This window comes from Leptosomus discolor, chromosome 1, assembly GCF_034619465.1.
Source record: "Leptosomus discolor isolate bLepDis1 chromosome 1, bLepDis1.hap2, whole genome shotgun sequence".
Taxonomy (NCBI): Eukaryota; Metazoa; Chordata; class Aves; order Leptosomiformes; family Leptosomidae; genus Leptosomus; species Leptosomus discolor.
Window position 1 is genome coordinate 189,389,683 of NC_141391.1, and position 19,199 is coordinate 189,408,881.

The window sequence follows — 19,199 nt, forward strand, 5'->3', positions numbered from 1 at the left end:
CTGTGCCGCGGGGACAAGGACCTAAATCTTGCCATGAGAGGCAGGTATCCTAAGCAGTGGACATGGGAGTCACTTGCTCTTTTCCACATCCCACCCCACCCCGTGCCATTGCTTTTGCATTTTTACACATAGAGGGTCCAGGATAAACAGGAGAGCATGCTTTCCAGGATTGTGCCTCTTTGTACTCCAGGAAACTTTTTTTGGAGGTGGGACACTGGGCTTGAATTCCAGATCTTCTGTTTCGTCTGATGTAACTAGTAGGTGGTTATGGAAAAGGTGGGCTTCTTGCAGCATTTGTTCATTCACTGGGCTCAGCACTGCTGCTGATGTACATTACCTGAACACACCACTCAGATGAGGCTTTTCTAGGGACATTGCTGGGAGTGAGACATTTAGGTTATGCTCTGTCTCAAATCTGGATCACAGAGTCTGCCCACTCCTAGGCAGTTCTGTACATGAATGGAAAGCTTGCAGCCTCAGGTCCAAAGTGTAAATGTCAACTGAAAAGTGAGCACTGATAAGTTCTTGCTGTTGCTGTAGTGAGGGATTTCTGGGTCCGTTTTTGGAGGGTTTATGTCCTAAATTCTCTTCAAGTCATGTTTTAGATATTTAAATCACCTCTTCAGCTCTTGTAGTTTCTCACTACATAATTTTATTAAGCCTCAGTGAACTTACTTGCTCTCCATTATTAAAATAAAATGTGGAAATAAGAGATCTGAATAATAGTAATCTGTTTTTCCTAATCTAGGATATGTACCTGGACATAAAAGTGTTCTTTTGATAAGTGAACACACCAGTTCCTCACAGTACAGGACTAGCAGTAGCCAAGTAAAACATACCTGTTGTATAATTCTGTGCTGCATTGTAAATTTGGTATTAATGGAATGCTTCAAAAGCTAACAGAGCATTTAGTTGATATACTGTATCTCTCCATTATGTATAATATCTCCCCATAAATATGCATGCATAACAAAACTGTGTCAATTTGAGGAATTTATGTAAAACTCACGAATTCTCTTTGATATCATGGGTCCTCAAGATATATCTGTTTCGACCTGCATGCTCTGTATTGAAAAGAGAACAGTTTTTTCTTTCTTTTTTCCCTAATCTTCTTAGCGCATTGAATTTTCAAAGGTGATTGCCACAAGGCCAACCATGGAACACAAAGAAATGCCAACATCCTGAAATCAAGTGGAAGACCTTCAGACAAAAAGACCTGGCAATTGCTCAGAATGATTTATTTGCCCAGGTGGGTTACTTACCAAAACATCACATCTTGGGAAAATTTGGTGATGCTGAAAGAGAAGTAAAAGTAAAAAAAAGGGATGGTAACTTAATGGCCATTCCAAAGACAGAAGAAATCAGAAGAAAAAACTTGTTGCAGGAATGTAAGAAGATTTTTCTGCTGTCACAGGCACACAGAGGCAATTGAGAACATTGAATTAGTGGAATTGAAGGCTGGATTTAAATTCGCTTTTGACCAGTTTAGTCAAACCTAGTTAGGTATTGAATGGAGCTGGGATAATCCTTGGTAGGTAAAGTGAGAAGTTGGAGAGAGCTTAAGTTATAGTCTTAATTATGAAAATTTCAGCCTTCTGCTTTACTTGGCAGTCTTGGTATACAGTTATGAACCTGCTTAAACCAAAACTATTTTAAGGTGTGGTAGGTTTTCAGCCCCTCGACCCTTTAACCTTTACTTAAAAATCTGCTAAATGGGGAATACTAATATTCAAATATGGCTCCTAATGAACAGATACAGTAAGATACCTTTCAAAACAGAAAATAAGGCTAAATGCTTCTTTTTAATGGAAAAAATCTACACATTAAATCATGCCTGAAGGTTTCTGGAATTGAAAAATATAAGAAAGAGGATGAATAATTACTAACACTAAGAATATGTTGAGATTTTAACATTTGGCTTCTAAGTGCTAAAATGAAGAAATTCAAGTGTAGTAGACTTTGACTCGGTGTTTTGGTTTAAAGCTTAGGTATGCTGTAATGTGACTAAAACTTCATTATATAGCAGTTTTAAGAAAGGATTTCTGAAGTGTCTCTACCAGGGGCTGGTGAAAGATTTGTTCTAGTCTGTTCAGTGAAAGCATCCTAGAAGGAATTTTTTGAACCAGTGTAGTTTACGTGCTTTTATTATTTCTGTGGTAAGTTTAGAGAAATGCATATACTTATAAAACTCTTTACAAATACCCTAGTTCCATATAAGCTGCACATTTCTCAGTCTTTGTAATAAGATCAGAAATAGTTACTGTAAGCAGGTGGCAGGTATTAACTGGTTCAAGAATGAAAAAAACAATCTTTCACTCATGAAGTTTACTTCCTCAGCATTTATTTCTTGTGAAACAAGAGTGCAGCTTTTGCAAACATGGGGCAAAAGAAAAGTGGTTTTTCAACACCAGGTAATGAAACCCCAAAAGTCCAGTCATAGAACCATAGTATCATTCAGGTTGGAAAAAACCTTTGAGATCATCGAGTCCAACCATCAACCCTACTCTACCAAGTACAGCCCTAAACCATATTGCCTAGCACCTCATCTAAATGACATTAACCACCTCCCTGGGCAGCCTGTTCCAGTGCCTGATAACCCTTTCAGTGAAAAAATTTTTCCTAATGCCTAGCCTAAGCCTACCCTAGTGCAGCTTCAGTCCATTCTCTCTTGTTCTATCATTAATTACCTGTGAGAAGAGACCAGCACCTACCTCTCTACATCTTCCTCTCAGGTAGTTGTAGAGAGCAATAAAGCCTCTCCTCGGCCTCCTTTTCTTAAGACTAAATAGCCCCAGTTTCCTCATCTCCATAAGACTTATTCTCTAGGCCTTTCACCAGCTTTGTTGCCCTTCTCTGCACTCTCTCCAGCACCTCAATGTCTTTCTTGCATTGAGGTGCCCAGAACTGAACACAGTACTTGAGGTGTGGCCTCACCAATGCCGAGTACAGGGACACGATCACCTCCCTACTCCTGCTGGCCACACTATTTCTGATACAAGCCAGGATGCTGTTGGCTTTTTTTGGCCACCTGGGTACACTGCTGGCTCATGTTCAGGTGCTTGTCAGTCAGTACCCCCAGGTCCTTTTCTGCTGGGCAGCTTTCCAACCACTCTTCTGTAACGTTCCATGGGGTTGTTGTGGCCCAAGTGCAGGTCCCAGCACTTTGCCTTGTTGAAGCTCACACAGTTGGCCTTGGCCTATTGATCCAGCCTGTCCAAGTCCCTCTGTAGAGCCTCCCTACCCTCAGGCAGATCAACACTTCCACCTAACTTGGTGTCATCTGCAAACTTACTAAGGGGGAATTCTATCCCTTTGTTCAAATTATTGATAAATATGTTAAACAGAAGTGGCCCTAGTACTGACCCCTGTGGAACACCACTTGTGACCATCCGCCAGGTGGGTTTAACTCCATTGATCACCACTCTCTGGGCCCGGCTGTCCAGCCAGTGTTTTACCCAGCAAAACGTATGCTCATCCAAGCCGTGAGCAGCCAGTTTCTTCACTAGACTTCCATGGGAAACAGTGACAAAGGCTTTATGGAGGCCAAGGTAAACAATATCCACAGCCTTTCCCTCATCCATCAGGCGGGTCATCTTGTAGAAGGAGATCAGGTTCATTAAGCAGGACCTGCCTTTCATAAACCCATGCTGACTGGGCCTGATCACCTGGTTGTTCTGTAAATGACTCATAATGGCACTCAAAATGCTCTGCTCCATGACCTTTCCTGGCACTGAGGTCACACTGACAGATCCTGTAAGAGAACATGGAATTCTTACTGAGCAAATGGCTCAGCTACTACTGCATGAGAATGTATTTAAGGTATGTCTGTCAGTGTCTCTTCACCCTGTTTCTATGACATTTGCTTCCCAAGGCCTATATTTTGCACTAAATCAGGCAATTTTCATTGCCCCGAGTTAAAACAGTTGGCATTATGATATATTAAGGCAGCAGCCTGACAACTATTATGTTCAGCCAATTTCAGATGATTTTGACAGTGTGCATAAAGTGATCACATGCTCTACATTTGCTATTGGAAGGTCAGTATTCCTTTGGAAGTAGAAGGGATTTTAATTCTTAATTCCCATTAAGTCTGTTGGAAGTTAAGCAGAGAAACCTCTGGCAAAACTCATGAAAGTTCAGATTTCAAGTGCTTTACATTTGTATGTACAGCTATAATAATTTCCTTGCTGGCCCTTCTGAAATTGAGAGCATGTAATCCTTTTTACTGGGATTTCGTTGTTACTTCTGGATAGGAAAAGAAAATTTACAACGTGCTTCTCATTTAATGCAGAGAACCTCACATAGACTAGGTGAAGGGAGTTCTTGAGGAACAGTTTGACATAGACACCACCAGATTGCTCTTCTTACTGAAATGGTAAGAACAAGAAGTCAGAAAGGTAAGCTGATGTACATCAGATGTGTACAGCACACATACATTAAAAGAGTATGAAGAGGCACTTTATGTTAGTACGGTGTCCTTGAGAGCAGGCTGTCAGTGGATTTCTCTTTGACTTGGTTGATGGATCTTGGCGGGGGGGGGAACAACAGGAACAATGGAGTCTAAGTTGAATATACAAGTTCTGAAGTGTATTTGTGGAATAAAAGTGGGGAGAATTTTTTTTCTAATATTTATTAAGATGTAGGTCAAATAATTTACTGGTAGCAGGCTGAGGAAAAAAAAAAGACAGCATCTATTTTAAGAACCAATTTAGATTTTCACATAAATGGAAATCAAGAATAATTCTACTGCATTACACAGAAGTGTAAGGGCTGGTGCAAGGTCAGAATGAAGCCTCTTGTGATTTCTGTTTAAAATGAATTTAAATCAGGATGACTGCACTGATTTCAGCAACTTCAGACGTTTTTTTAACCAGATGAAAATTTGGCATTCAGTTATCACAGTAAATAGTTCAGCTAGTATTTTCCTGAGGAAAGAGATGGGGAGATGAGGAAAGAGATGGAGACTAATGTGGCTGCAGTTCCCCATGAGCACCATCTGGTGCAAGGTGAACTACTGGTCAAATGACACGGACCCCTCCGTCCTATCGACGTAGCTACTGCATCCAAACCTGTATTTTGTTTTTGACCTTGTCCTAAAGTCCCACTGATGCCAATAGGAACTCCATGTGCAACACAGTCTTTTATTCAGGCTGTCAAATTTTAATATTTTCAAAACATTGACTTGGGCAGGAGTTGAGATAATTCACATTTAGGGCTTTGCACTGAAGCAGTTGAATTCCATTTGGAGTACAGTACTAGCCCCATAAACCCATCTCTAAAAATCCCACTCTGAAAAGAGGATTACTTTACATAGGCTGTATTTGCTTCCTTTTTTCCATAACCTTTTAATGCCTCAGGGATTGAGTTTCACTAGACGCAGTGGGAGAATCCTGGTACATCTGGTTTCCCTGTGGTCTTACATGATGACTGAACAGCCTCACAGCTTTTGCGGTCAGGTTCCCTATGGGCTCACACTGTGATTAGATTTGTTCACCAGAAATATATCCTTGTTTGCCACAAAGATACGAGTGAATTGAGCTGCTCTTTATGCATCCCATTTACAACTAGGATTTCATAGAATCATACAGTAAATTAGGTTGGAAAGGACCTCTGGAGGTCACCTCGTACATTTCCTGGCTCAGTCTCTTCCCAAAGATGATTTCTTTTTTCCCCTTTTGAGGACAATTTAGAAATACCCTTTCATCTGACGGAGTGACCTCTGCTTTCCTACTTCTCTCAAATGCAAGCACTCACCCCAGCCCATACACATTCCGTGCTTTTAAAGATTATATACAGGGTCTTTAAAAATAAACTGTAACATACAATACTAAATTTTGAAATGTGAAATCTAGCATGGAAGAAAGTTAAAGATGCATAAGCCACACAGCTTATTCATGAATGTCTAAACAAATACCTGACCACCTATCTGGCTTTTGTCACAGCAGGAGATGGCTTCATGGAGCGAGAGGGCAGTAGTAGTGGCCTGGGTGTGCATTTGGCACCTGGGGGACGCAGCTGTCTGTCATTTCCCAAGCAGGATTTGAGGTTATCCAGCATCCCTTGCATCAGGACAGCCTGCTGCCATAACCCTGACACGGGAGATGGTCCTGGCAAAGTTGTATGGGGTTCAAAAGACACAGTTTGGTCACTCCTTTAGGACAGCTTGATTTCATTTTAGGACAATCACTGAGACTTTCACCAGGGCCATAATTATTACTACATAACACTGACTTGTTCTTGGAAAAGCACTTTTTGCCTATTTTTAATGTATGTTTCTGGGATTTATGTTTTCTTTCTGCAAATACAACGGAATGAAAAACATGACTGCGTGACATTTATTGCTGAATATCGGTTTCTTATTGACAACTGCTCCAGATATATGATCAACATCTTTAATTTTCATGAAGAGATGAAAAGTGACTTAGGTAAAGCCCATTGCAATAGCACTTTTTATGAAAAAGGACTTTTTTCTTTTTTTTTTTTTTTTTTTTTTTTTAGCAGAGACAGACTATAGACTATAGGCTCTATAGATGATATGCTGTCTCCAACTCTCAGATAGACTTTTGGAACTTCACCAGAAATGGCCTTTCTGAAAAGATCAAACTTTAAAAAGCCATAATTGTTCCTTGCTATTCATGCAGACACTGAAAAAAATACGTGCTTTCAAGGAAAAACGGTTTCTGCTAATCCTCCAGATCATCTGAACAGATTCAAATAAAGTTTAAAACCATTACCATGTGACTTATGAACAAGCATGTTAGGTTGAAGTCTGAGAAATAAGTGCAGGTATTGACCACGTAATTTCCATAGCCATCTGAGTTCAAGAAAAGGTCAGCAGAAAATGTCCTTGAACAGTTCTAGAATTAATTAAAGACATTTTCGTTTCACAGGTAATTCATGAAATGGAAAGTGAACATATTTTCATAAAAGTGACAGTTTTCTTCACTTTAATTGTGCCAAGATTAAAACCGGTCATGTTTATGACTGCTGCTTTTCTGTGAGAGGGTAGGTAAGAGACATGCAGTTGTACTATTTATTATTAATATCATTGCAATGGGTGCAAAGAGCTGCACAAACAGAAGAACTGAAGAAAAAGACAGACCCTTTTCTAGTAAGTTTTATGGAAATGTGTTGCTCTGCAGTGTTTTGACTCCATTCAGGACGAGAAGGCAATTTTCATGCTTTCACACTTGCAAAGTGGAGAGTAGCAGTATGAAGATATGCAGAAACATTTTAGTGTCTTGAATGAATGGCAGCTGGGAAAGCTGCCGGTAGTGTTGGTTCCAGTTAAGATTTCCCAGACAAAGCCTAGTGAGGAGGAATACAGCCAATAGAGGAAGGCTCAAGCAGAACACAAACTTTAACCCAACCCAGCAGCAAGCTCTAGTTTCCTACAATAGCGTGTTTGGGGACACAATACTTTCTTCCCTGCCTGTAATGGTAGCAACTCCTAGGTCTCCTGGAGGCCGCTCCACCTTCAGGCCTTCACTTACACTGAGAACTTATACAGGTCTCTTTGCTTAGTGCTCTAAAGGGATGTTTTGTTTTGTTTTTCTCGTTAAAACCTCTGTTCTGATCAGATGCATGATCCAAAACCAAAAGGCTATGCTGACTGTCTAATGTGCCTGCACCTTAATGTGACACAGCCTCCCACATATTTTCAAACCTCATTACAGACAATTGAGCTAAGGAGACCAGTACAACGTCTGGAAATGTTCTGAGCATCTATATAATTTCATTGCTCTATTTTTAGTTCAAAGTAGATGTGCTTTTATGGTATGTACCATACCATAGCTTGGTATGTAAATTCCAGCTTGCTTGCTAGAAAGCTTGCTGTCTGAATATTGGAAATGTAGTATTTAGGTGCTACTGCGTATTCATGTGAACTGAAAATCTTCATATTCAAAACTGGTTAGATTATTTAACAGCTTAACTCTTAGCAGTGTGGTCAGTATCTAGTTTATCAAAAACTTGTCCCTAAAAAGTTTTGAAGATTGATTTCAGCAGGAATTAACTGTTTTGGGTCCTATGCATCTTTAGTCAGATTAAATGTCGCCCGATATGTTTTGCTGCATTTGGTTCTGAATTAGTGGTTTTATTTTTCTAATCTGGTGAACAACCCACATATCTTCTGTTGACTTCAGATCATTTACTAACAATTTGTTCAAGTGTAAACTGGGAGGACAACCAGATCCAAGCCCTCCTTTCCACCGCTCCTAACAGTATCTTGTCATTACATCAGTTTAGATCTGCCAAACCTTTCATCAGGTGTGAAAATTAACAGAAAGGTTACTTTTGTAGTATAACAATTAGGGCATTTACTATGGTAACAGACCTATTAGCGTCCATCCATTTAGTCATGTTTTATCGTATTATAAATAGTGAACTCAACTCCCAACTCCTTTCTCACAAGCTTTGTGCAAAGAGGAACCAGGGCTTCAGATTGTGTCTAGTCAGTACACAAGAGTCTCTGTCCTATCACTTGTTACTCGGGAGAAGAGGCCAACACCCACCTCACTACAACCTCCTCTCAGGTAGTTGTAGAGTGCTAAGGTCTCCCCTCAGCCTCCTCTTCTCCAGACTAAACAACCCCAGTTCCCTCAGCTGCTCCTCATAAGACCTGTTCTCCAGAGCCCTCACCAGCTTCGTTGCCCTTCTCTGGGCACGCTCCAGCACCTCAATGTCTTTGTTGTAGTGAGGGGCCCAAAACTGCACACAGTGTTCGAGGTGCAGCCTCACCAGTGCCGAGTACAGGGGCACGATCACCTCCCTACTCCTGCTGGCCACACTATTTCTGATACAGGCCAGGATGCTGTTGGCCTTCTTGGCCGCCTGGGCACACTGGTAACACCTAGCTGCTGTGCAGCACTTGAAGATACGCCATGAGGAGCAAAGGACTTCTGTCTGTTCCCAAAGAGACTGTACGCTGAGTGGTAAATGTTCATAGGATGGCTGGTTTTGAGCTACGCTATTGTTAAGCAGATGGAAATCATAGCAGTCAAAAGCTACTTGTTCCTGATTTGCAGCTTTCTTGCACTAATTAGAGGGTAGGTTGTATTTGTTAAGAGGTGGGCATTGTCAGGCTGTTTTGCTTTCTGCTCTGAAGACAGCCACTAGTGGTATTTGTTTAGTGCACAAAGTGAACCACTTCACGCACTACCTGAAGTTGCGAAAGAGCTAGAACCCTGTTTTCATAAAATGCTGGGATAAAACAAGCTCTTTTGACGTCTAAAAAAACCATGTGTCATTCAAATAACTATAAAGGACTAGAACATAATTTTTTTTTAGAAAAAAAAGAAAAAGAAAATGGTCCTTTGTGCCCTTGGGTCTCCAGTTAGAAAACTGCTATAAATGGCTTTTCTGGTATAAAAGCAACTACATAATAGTAATGCTGAAAATTCAGGCAAAAGGAAAAATAAATACGTCGTTTCCCTTGTACCAGAGAAACAGGCTTCTTCAAAACTACAAGCTGCCAGTTTCAAAGTAAGGGGACCAACCCCTTGAAGTGCTCTAAAGTCATACTGAAAATAAGATAAACAAGTAACAGGATGAAGAGAAGTACATTCACTGTACAAAAGTTCAACTGAAAACATACCTTACGCCACATTAGTTTGTAAAGTCACCTAACATAAGCAAAAGTGTATTAAAAAATATTTAATAAAAGGACTTGCAGCAGTTTCAGTAATTTCTGTCATCCCGATTTTCCTTTTTGTAAGAACTACTTCATCAAGCTGATGACAAATCATACGTGAAAGTTTATTAAGACAGAAGAAAAACAGGGGTATCCAATTTTACACTCAAGTCACCAACAAATGCAAGTCTTTAACAAGAAAGCTTCTGTCAGAACCCAGGAAACAATGCCATTACGCTGTGCAAACACCTTTCAATGAAGTATATAAAGCTTCAGGCAAAGCACCCAGTTTGTCTATCCCTATTGCCTGACGCTAATTACTCTTGCTAAAATTTTGTCCTCCTGCAGTGAAACCGTTGCCCAACTCTGTGAAACCATTGCCAGGGATCTTTTCCAAAGTGAAGATAAAGGAGTCTGTGAAAAGCTGCTTGTGATAAAATTTATTCTATTGAAAGAGCAATATTTAATATTTTACTGAAAAATTGGCAAAATTTTCTAATTTGGGGAAATATAAACTGAATTGAGTGGTGATTTTGTGGTGGTTTTATTTAAAGGGTAATGGTTTAGCCAAGCTGGAACATGGAAGATCACACTTGATGTGTGCTTGCATCCAGCCAGTTGAATAACCACATACAGGATCACCTACTGCTGCTAGGCAGCTTTCAAAGGTGACACTCCAGCATCCAGTCTGAAGCTCCTCTTAGGACTGTAAATTTCATTTGTACATAGTAATTGTGCACCATGTCCCTTTCTGACTTTTGGAAGCCACAAAAAAAGGGTTCAAGAACAGCCACCTGGCAAGACTTGCATCTCATCAGAGTAACTTTGTGACCGTTGTTATTCCTGTAACTTGACAGCAGAAACCTACATTCTTGTGGCTTGCTACAGTTTCAACCCATGCAATTTTGGAAGCTTTCGTTTTACTTTCCTCCCTCTATCAACCATGAAAGAGGGACATAAATTGCAAGGCTGAAAAAAACAGGGCTTCTGTCTCCTCAGAGGTTGGAGAGAGAAGTCAAATCAGCCACAAATGGCATACAGAAATCTCAGAATATGGAGAACAAGATCTGCCCACCCAACTACTTACATAAGACCTGCCCAACAACTCTTCTAGCCATTGCTTTGCGCTCTACTGAACAGAGACACTTACAGAGGAATGGGAGGAATAGTATCAAAATATATAGCTCTGCATCACATTTAACCTTTTCCCCCAGCTCTGAAAGACAAAAGCCAAGATTTCTAGCAAGAGTGGCAGTGTCCACAGCACAAGATCAGAAGGAAATTCTGTGAACTGTGGAGAGCTCACCTTCCTACGCTCCTTCTGCTGCTGTTACGGACTGCGCTCCTTGTCTCAAGCGGACAGCTAGAGCAGTCCAACAAGCCAGAGGGACCTGTGGCACACATTCTTGGCTCTGCCATTTCACCTTTGGTACTTAAAGAAACAGGTCCTGCATACGCTACTGAGTCTTTCAGCCATATACCATACAATCTGACTGAGCATGAATAGAACAAGACTATTTACATCTCCCATTTTGCATCAGGATTTTTTACTTTGGTTTGAGTCCTGATCTTCTGTGGAACTCATATGCATCAGTTAGGTAAGAAGCCTAAATGTTTAGCTAGCAACATAAGCTTGTCATGAGGAAGATAGTTGAGACGAATGGACCCGTTGACTAAACCCAGGATTTTAACAAAACATATTCTGTCCATATTGCAAAAGAAACATGTGGACAACTGTCTTACAATAATTCTAATAACCCCCTAAGGCAGAAATACTACATATAATTCCTCATTAAAATAGGTAAGTCTTCAGTTTGGGGGAAAAAAAATACAAACACCAATGAAATAAGCTTTAAACCTGGTGTGCCTCAAGGAAAGCTGAGTACAAAAAACAAACAAGAGACCAAAAACGTATCCTGAACGTTTACGTAGCCTTACATGTACTTTTCTGTGAAATATAAGTTAAAGAAAAATAGCGGTCCTATTCTTAAGTGTTTCTACTTGGTAACAAGAACACAGGCAACAGGGGAGGCACATTCTAAAATAAAAATACAGAAGAAAAAAAAGTTTTCCGTGTTTTCTTAGTTCTCTGAAGTCTCATCCCTGTGACAGCACAAGTGAGCTGTTAGGTGTTAACTGTAATTACAAAGAACAGGAGCATGTGCACCCAAGCCAAAGCAGTCTGCTCGCTAGCTATCTAGTTACAAGTACTTCCAAAGCTCTGTCATCCTGACTGGAAGATTAATAGCTGCTTCTTCCTGATGAACCCTTGAAACCAAAATTGTGGAACTTGCTGATGGTCTCCCTCATGTGTTCCATTTATGAACATTTACTGTGAACCACTCTATGGTTTTCCTTCCCCATTCAAAAAGTTCTTACCCTTCTGTAAGGCAATACTTAATCACAAGCAATATAAAATCATCTTACTGTCGCAAGGGCAGATCCTACAAATCCCTTTTACTGGGTACAATCTTGATTCTGTTGTACTGCACAGTAAGAGGGGTTTGCAGAAATATCTACTACACGGTTTTTGGAAGTTATCCAGAACTGAATCTCAGTCTTACACCCCAGATCTCAACCCCAGGCTGTGTTTGGAAATTCACTTCATCTGAGCATCTTCTTGAAATCATTGCTGCCCATTCCTTTTCCTTGCATACAAGCCAAGGCAGGCGCAGAATCCGATGACGCTGACAGCAAGGCCTAGTAGGAAGGCAATGGCATCTCCGGCGTCCAGAGCTTCAACTACTGGCAGCAGCAGCAGCAATGAAACGAGGACCAGGAAAAGTTTTGAGGTGTTCTTGGTAGAAGGCATGCTGATGACCAGCTGACCCCAAGGGGAAGTTAAACGAGGAAAGTGGTGGGAAGTGGGTACTTAGCCAGTATCTACAAGGAAAACAAAAGGAATGTGACAGGATTTCCCTTCCTTCCCCCCTGCAATTGTCTTGCCAAAAGCCAACCAATGTGATTAACGTATTACAAGTACCTGTGTGGGACTCAGGAAATTTAGGTTTTATCTTCACAACTGCAAAAGTAAATGACTTACTGTCAGGAGATACCAGTAGCCACGCTGGGTTTGCTATCGTGTTATGCAGCTCCGTGGAAACTAACCTTCTGAAGTCTTACCGCGAGGTGAAGTCAGAAAAGGCTCTCCTGCCTGCGTCCATCCTTCGTGCTGTGCTACAGGGGCCTTTTTCACTGGGGGTTTACGGCGGGGCAGCTGCTGCACACCATTTACCCACGCCTCCTCCTAAGGGGCGTCCCGGGGACCGCTGTGCACGGGGAGACGACTGCACACTCCTGCGGTGTGAACGTACCCGTCAGCCCCTCGCCGGGCCAGCGCCCCCCCCGCACACCCTTGCTGCGGGACAAACGCACTTCTTGTTTCCTCCAGCTCCGGAACCGCCCTCGGAGGCGCACGCCGGCACCCACCCGGCCCGCCTGGTTCCCGCAGAAGCGGCTCAGTCCCAGTGTACACACGGCAAAACACCGCGCCCAGTCCCGCCGCGGTGGCCGAGGCCACCTGGGCCACCCGGAACAAGGGCTTTTCCGCCATTCCCCGCGGCGGGGGCCACTGACGGGGCTCTGGCCCGCACCTCGGCCGCCCCCCCCCTCTCCCCCGGAGGGGGCGCGAAGCGGGGCAGCGCGGCCCCCGCGCCCCGTCCCGCCCCAGCCGCCGTGGGCTGGCTGCGGGACGGCCGCTCTCCGGGGCAGTCCCCGCCCGCACGGCGCCCCTCAGTCACCTCCTGCCGCCGGCTCCGGGCTGAGGGACGTCCCCGCTCCGCGCCGCGCTGCCCGGCGGGGCCCTCAGCTGCTGGGGGTGCCGGCCCGCGCCGCCACGCCACGCTCCCGCAGCCCGGCAGCGGCCATGACAGGAAGGGGCGGTGGCGCGGCCAGGGGCGGGCGTGACCCGGCCGGGCCACCTCCCTCTCCCGGTGCACACCGCCGGCGAGCGGCCTTCGCCCCTCTGCAGCGACCGGCAGCCGGCGCCCGGTGTGGTTCCCGGGGGCGGCTCGGGGGCAGAGGCGCTGCCAGCAGCCGAAGGGGCACCAGGCCGCTGCGGAGGCCGCCGGCGGCCCCGGGGGGATGGAGCCGCCTGCCGAATGCCGGGGGCGGGGGGGCCGGGCGCCACCGGGGAGCTCCGGCACCGCTGGCCGGCCCCCGAGGCCCGGCCTGGGGACAACAGGCTTCTCCGAGAGCGGCCTCCGGGCAGAGCCGTGTGGTGGCCATGGGGCGCTGGGGCGAAGCTCAGCCTGGTGAGGGCAGGGGCCACAGGTGCGGGCTGCGGCTTTGCTGAAGTACAGTGACAGAAATGTACCGACTCGGGCCAGTTGTCTGCTCTTTTCTTTGAAAATAATCAAGTAGCACAAGTTCCCTTTAGTTTGACTACAGGCAGTGCCTGCTTCATTTCAGATGTAGGTTCTTGTGCAGCAGTGGTAACGAGTACTGACCAGTGCCATCATAACCAATTCCACCTCTGTTAAAGCGGTTTTATAGGGTGGAAAGCAGCCCCGGTGCCAAAAAACTGAGAAGTGTTACAAGCCAATTACCTGAGATCACCCCCAAAACCTAATTCAAACTCGTCTTGATTTTTATCTTCTTTCTGCTTTGGACTAAGCTGCTTGTAGAAGTACCGTGGTGCACCGTTCTGTTACACAGAACAGGGTCGAAATGTCTTTCTTGTATATGCCATGGGGGGTTACTAGCTCGTTCCTAGTTAGAGCTCAGTCTTTATTTTTCAGTGGAAAATCTGTGTGCTTAGGTTTGGGTAACAGATGTGTAAGCAATTATTACAGATTCAAAGTGTGTGTGTCTTTAGAACCTTGCAGAAATAACCGGAAGAAACTATGCAACATCAAAATCAACCTCGAATTTGTAATCTGTTACGCCAAGCATTAATTTGTGAGTGAAAACCCATGCTCTCACAATATTTCCCTAGACTTGTACAAAAACCCCAACTTTTGTGAACATTTCTCTTTGCAGAAAAAATTTCTGATGAGCTGCTCAAAGAGCAGTGGAAACCCAGAGATGTTCTTCAACAGACATACAGCTTTGCCTCTGCCTTACGTAATTTCACTGTAATTGCCCTTGAGCGACCATTCTTCATGCTTATAGGGACTTTGTAAGTCTGAGGTGGGATGTTACTATTGTCCTGGTCATCATTCTTTTATTAGTGCCCTTCTTGTCCCCATCAGTCTGGATCCATCATCTGTCAATTGTCTCAGACAATAAACTTCCAGGGATAGGAAGAGTCTTTTTTGCTCCCCCTTTATACCAAGTAGGGTGAAAGCATTTTCTTCATAAGCAGCAGTGCCTAGACTCTGTGATAATTGTATAACGATAATAAATATCAGCATAACTCATAAGCATCCTTTTTATTAATCAAATGCCTATTTCACAGTTTTTCGGAACTGAAAAACTTGATGCTTCATGTTCAGTTTTGAAAGCATTTTCTCAAGAAGCTAGTGCCAGATAAACTTACTGGAGAAAAATCCTGAGATTTCTGAGAAAGTTGTCATGGCATGGAGGAAAGTAATGCTACAATGTCTGGCCCATTCCTTAATGAATTACAGATAAATCATAACCCCTATGGAACCTGAAGAGTGGTAATTTGACGTGCAGGAGGCAGGTGTCATTTTAATCACTGCTGTCATCTCAGAGAGTGGGCCTTGGAGTCCTGGGCCTCTTAGTTCCTTGCTTGGCCTATTTACTGCATCCCGAGCCGCTGACAGGTAAATGTTACGCTGTTCTGCAATGTCAAAAAATGTTTAAATTATCCCTGTAAATTTCAGTGCTGTATTTGCTGTCGCCACGACTGACCAACTAAAACTTTCAATAGTTGTCATTCAAACAGATGCGAAGGGGGTGAACAATGGCTTTCAAGTCTATCTTTTATAACTAGAAAAGTCAGTACCAAAGAGCTGTGGCATCTTTGGACTTCAGGTTTTTGAAGCTGAGGAGTGTAAAATCCAAGGGAAGAGTGGGCTCAACATACTCAACTTACTGTCTCTCCCCTCTTCTCAACAACTGTATGAATTTACAGGCAGTTGAAATGACATGGAGAAGTACAGTAGGGATGTGGAAAATATTGATTGTAAGATATATAATTTACTAGTAATATCATGGAAGTGCCATTGAGAGCTAGAAAGCATTGCCGTTTGGGGATATTTCTTTGGCTTATTAGCTCTTTCAATGCCGTTGCATTTTGTTGCTTTGGCTTCAGAAACTGTGCTGTTTTGAAAAAAAGCCAACAAAATCTAAACAGTGGAGGAGGCTCTAGTGGTTTTTGTGCTGTCTGAATAGCAGAGAAATGTGTATTCAGCTTCAAGCTCTGCCATCAACTTCCTGCATCACCTCAGGCAAATCTTCCTTTTGACCTATCACTGCTTTGATTGCTTAGCTCAAGCTATTATGTAACTAATATTCAGAGGAAAGACAGAGAATTCCCAGAGCTGACAAGCTAAAGCTTTGTAAATTTTGAGCACAAGGCTAAGGAGGTATACGTGAGACTGGAGATTGAAAATAAAGTGCACTTTATGGAGAGGAAAAAGTTACAAGATAATCAGCAGAGCAAGGCTACACCCTGAAGGCTTTTTTTTTTTTTCCCTGCTACTTGGTTGTCTTCTCTTGAGAGCCATTTGTTTATTGCGTGACCACACGGATCCGAGAAGCTTTCTGATCAATTTTTGGACCTCAGTTGTAATGCTGTAATAAGAAATGCTAAGTCTGATTACTGATAAGACGTTGACTACAGGGCAGCGGTTATCACTTCTACATCAACATGTTCACCCTTGAGCTACTTTTCGTGGTGGTACTTAATCGTGACATTTTAGCTGTCTATCACTATGTCGTCATCTCTTCATTTCACTCACAGATCTACATCCAGGCTTTCTCCTACAAAAAACGTGACCTGCTTTATTTGGACTTCACTGGATCCTTCTTTTTCTGGGAGAAAATAGGCTCCACCACAACCACCTTGTTTTCTTCTGCAGAAAAAAAAGCAAAGTTAAAGTATGGCATGAATTACTTCTACCACTAACCTTTTCCACATTTGCTTCTCAGTCCGCTGTCACACAAATATTGACTTTATCCTTTCTCTTCATTATCCCCTCCCTTCCTGTCTTGTGTTTCTACTTCATCCTGCCTTCTTTTTTCTCTTCTATTTCTCAAAGTCCTTAAGCTTCCTCTCAAATAAATGTAGGTAGCCACAGGCCTTCCCTGTCATGAGAAGACCAGTTGGATTCCCTTCCTGTAACTATCACTTTATCTGTTTTATTCCTGTCATCTCTAACCTTTCCAAACAGGCTGTCCAAAACTACTGTAATTACATCCTGCATCTCCTTCAGTATGGCTCACTCCTTCCTCCATCAGCTGGAGCTGCTGGCAATGGTATCTCTAGTTAGCATCTCAGATGTAAAGGCCTGTGTTTCGTCGTTGTCTCTTTGACTGATGGACTGCTTTTGAAACTCATTTCCTCTTCCCAAATCCAGTAAATGCTTTAAAAAAAACACAACAACTTTCTTCCAAAAAAACCCCTCCTTTTCTGATTCTTCACTTCTGTTTCTTGAATCTTTAGTGCTGCTGAGAGTGTGCTAGGCTGCCATCCGTGTTTTTTCCTCTTGACTCTCTAGACATTGTCCCTGGCCACCCTTATCAATAAATACGGCTTTGAATGCTGTCCTTAACTCATGTTTTTCTTTGTCTTCCCTCTGTTTTTATTCCCACTTGATGGTGTTGAGGTCTTACCACATGTAGCACAGCAGCTCCCAGGCCTAACGCTTCTCCTCTGACTGTATGACCTGAAGTCATGTCCTGACAATTATTCTTGTCTCTCACTGTGACCCCTGCAGCTTTGTTTATTCAAAGTGCTGCTGCAAAGGGGCCTCTCTCTGGTTTGTCATTTTTACTGTGTTCCCTCACTTCTTAATCCTCTGGTGTTACATTTCCTCTTTTGCTGAACCGAAGACAATTTTCTTCTCAGTCCTAGAAGGTCTTTACAGTATAATCTTCCTTCATACTGGCTTATCCTATTGCCATGTCAGGAGGTTAACTTCTACCTTTCTTTTGTCACCCCTGGCAGACTCCTTTTGATCCCTTCAAGAAGCAAAAGTTACTTCTTTCTGAGAGCATGGAAAGGCTTACAGAAAGAATTGCGCCACTTTTTGATGGAAAATTCTTTCCTTTGGTACCACATGCTTCCTGCTGTCCTTTACACAGACATGAAAATAAAGGATTAAATAGCCCAGTCATTCCTTTTTCCTCAGTCCTTTGCTCCTTTAGCCTGGCAGGGGATCTCCTCTGCCTGCTGGAATCTCTTTGAGTTCTCTTGCCAGCGCTTCAGAGTTGTCTCTGTGCAGCGCTGGCTGGAGCAGAGAGGCATGGAGGCAGCTGCCAGCCCTGCAGAAAAAAGCTCTGGAGTTGGTGCTGGCAGGAGGCGGGAGCAGCAAAACTGCAGGAGTGAGTGCAGAGGATGCCAGCCAGAGTTAAACACCCATTGATTGACTTCCCCACTGAACTCTGCAGGGGAATGTGAGAGCTACCCATCAATAATGGCAAATCCAGGGATTCCCTGTGATTATTGTGAGCGCTGTCATGCTTTTTCTGGATTATGAGTAGCAGGCTCCTGGGGTTTTTGTAGAAGCAGAACAAAGTAGAGGTAGATATCAATTGGAATGATGCATCCAAACTCCCTCCAGCTTTGAGGAAGTGAAGTCTGAATCCAGTCGTCTTGATTTCAGTCTTTGTACTAATGTAAGCTGTTGAGATGTTCTCACATTATTCATCAGTGTTTCCACAGGTACGTTGAATAGTGTGTCTTGTTTGTCTGGTTGTTTTTGAGAAAAATAAATTATTATACAATATTAGCAAGGAAAATGCATACAGCACAAGATGTTCAGCTTCAGAGGGCCTGCTGATGCCGCCTTCATCAGTATTGAATGGTAAGCAAAAGAAGATTCTGTTCAACACAAGAATGACAGGATGAGATTTAAAGGTGGAGTAGCAGCTGTCTTCCACACATTGTTTTGTATATCTTTTTGTCCAAGTTATGCTGTCAGATGTTTTTTTGACTTCTGTGCATATGGTTATAATAAATAGGAGAATCATGAAAATAAAAAGTGATTTAAACAGAATAAACTTCTTGTCACGGTTTGAGGCTGGGCCGGCCATTAACGAATGACAGGCGCTCTTTACTAACCCCTCTCCCCTCCCAAAAGGGAAAAGGAAAGAGAACAAGAGAGAGAGACTTTACAGTTTGGAAAGGAAAACTAAAACAGCTTTAATGAAACAATAGCAATAAAAGAAAAGATAATAAGAATAAGGAAAACAATGAAATATATACGATATATACAAATATATACAAAACCGATACCGAACCCAACTCCCCCCACCCTGATGACAATACGTCACCACCACACCACAGGGCTGGCACTGGGGCAGTCCCAGGCTGGACACGGCAGCAGACAGGGACGGGATACAGGAGCTGGACTCAGGCACTGGATTCAGGGATGCACGGATCGGGATTGACGACAGAAGAACAGACAGAGTCCTCCTCAGATGTCGGCCATCAAAG

The 19,199-nt window shown here is 43.2% G+C and overlaps 1 protein-coding gene across 1 annotated transcript; it reads right to left on the reverse strand.

The window, feature by feature from the left end:
- Positions 1 to 12,257: 12,257 nt before the first annotated feature.
- Positions 12,258 to 13,545, reverse strand: SMIM30 (small integral membrane protein 30). The gene is made up of 2 exons (XM_086472877.1): positions 13,372 to 13,545; positions 12,258 to 12,514 (listed from the first exon to the last, which is right to left on the reverse strand). The coding sequence occupies exon 2, from the start codon at positions 12,441 to 12,443 to the stop codon at positions 12,258 to 12,260; it is 186 nt and encodes a 61-aa protein (XP_086329003.1). The 5' UTR covers positions 12,444 to 12,514; positions 13,372 to 13,545.
- Positions 13,546 to 19,199: the final 5,654 nt, after the last annotated feature.

Bases quoted from the DNA above. Each gene is read 5' to 3' on its own strand.
- SMIM30 (XM_086472877.1), bottom strand. From the start codon at position 12,443: ATGCCTTCTACCAAGAACACCTCAAAACTTTTCCTGGTCCTCGTTTCA.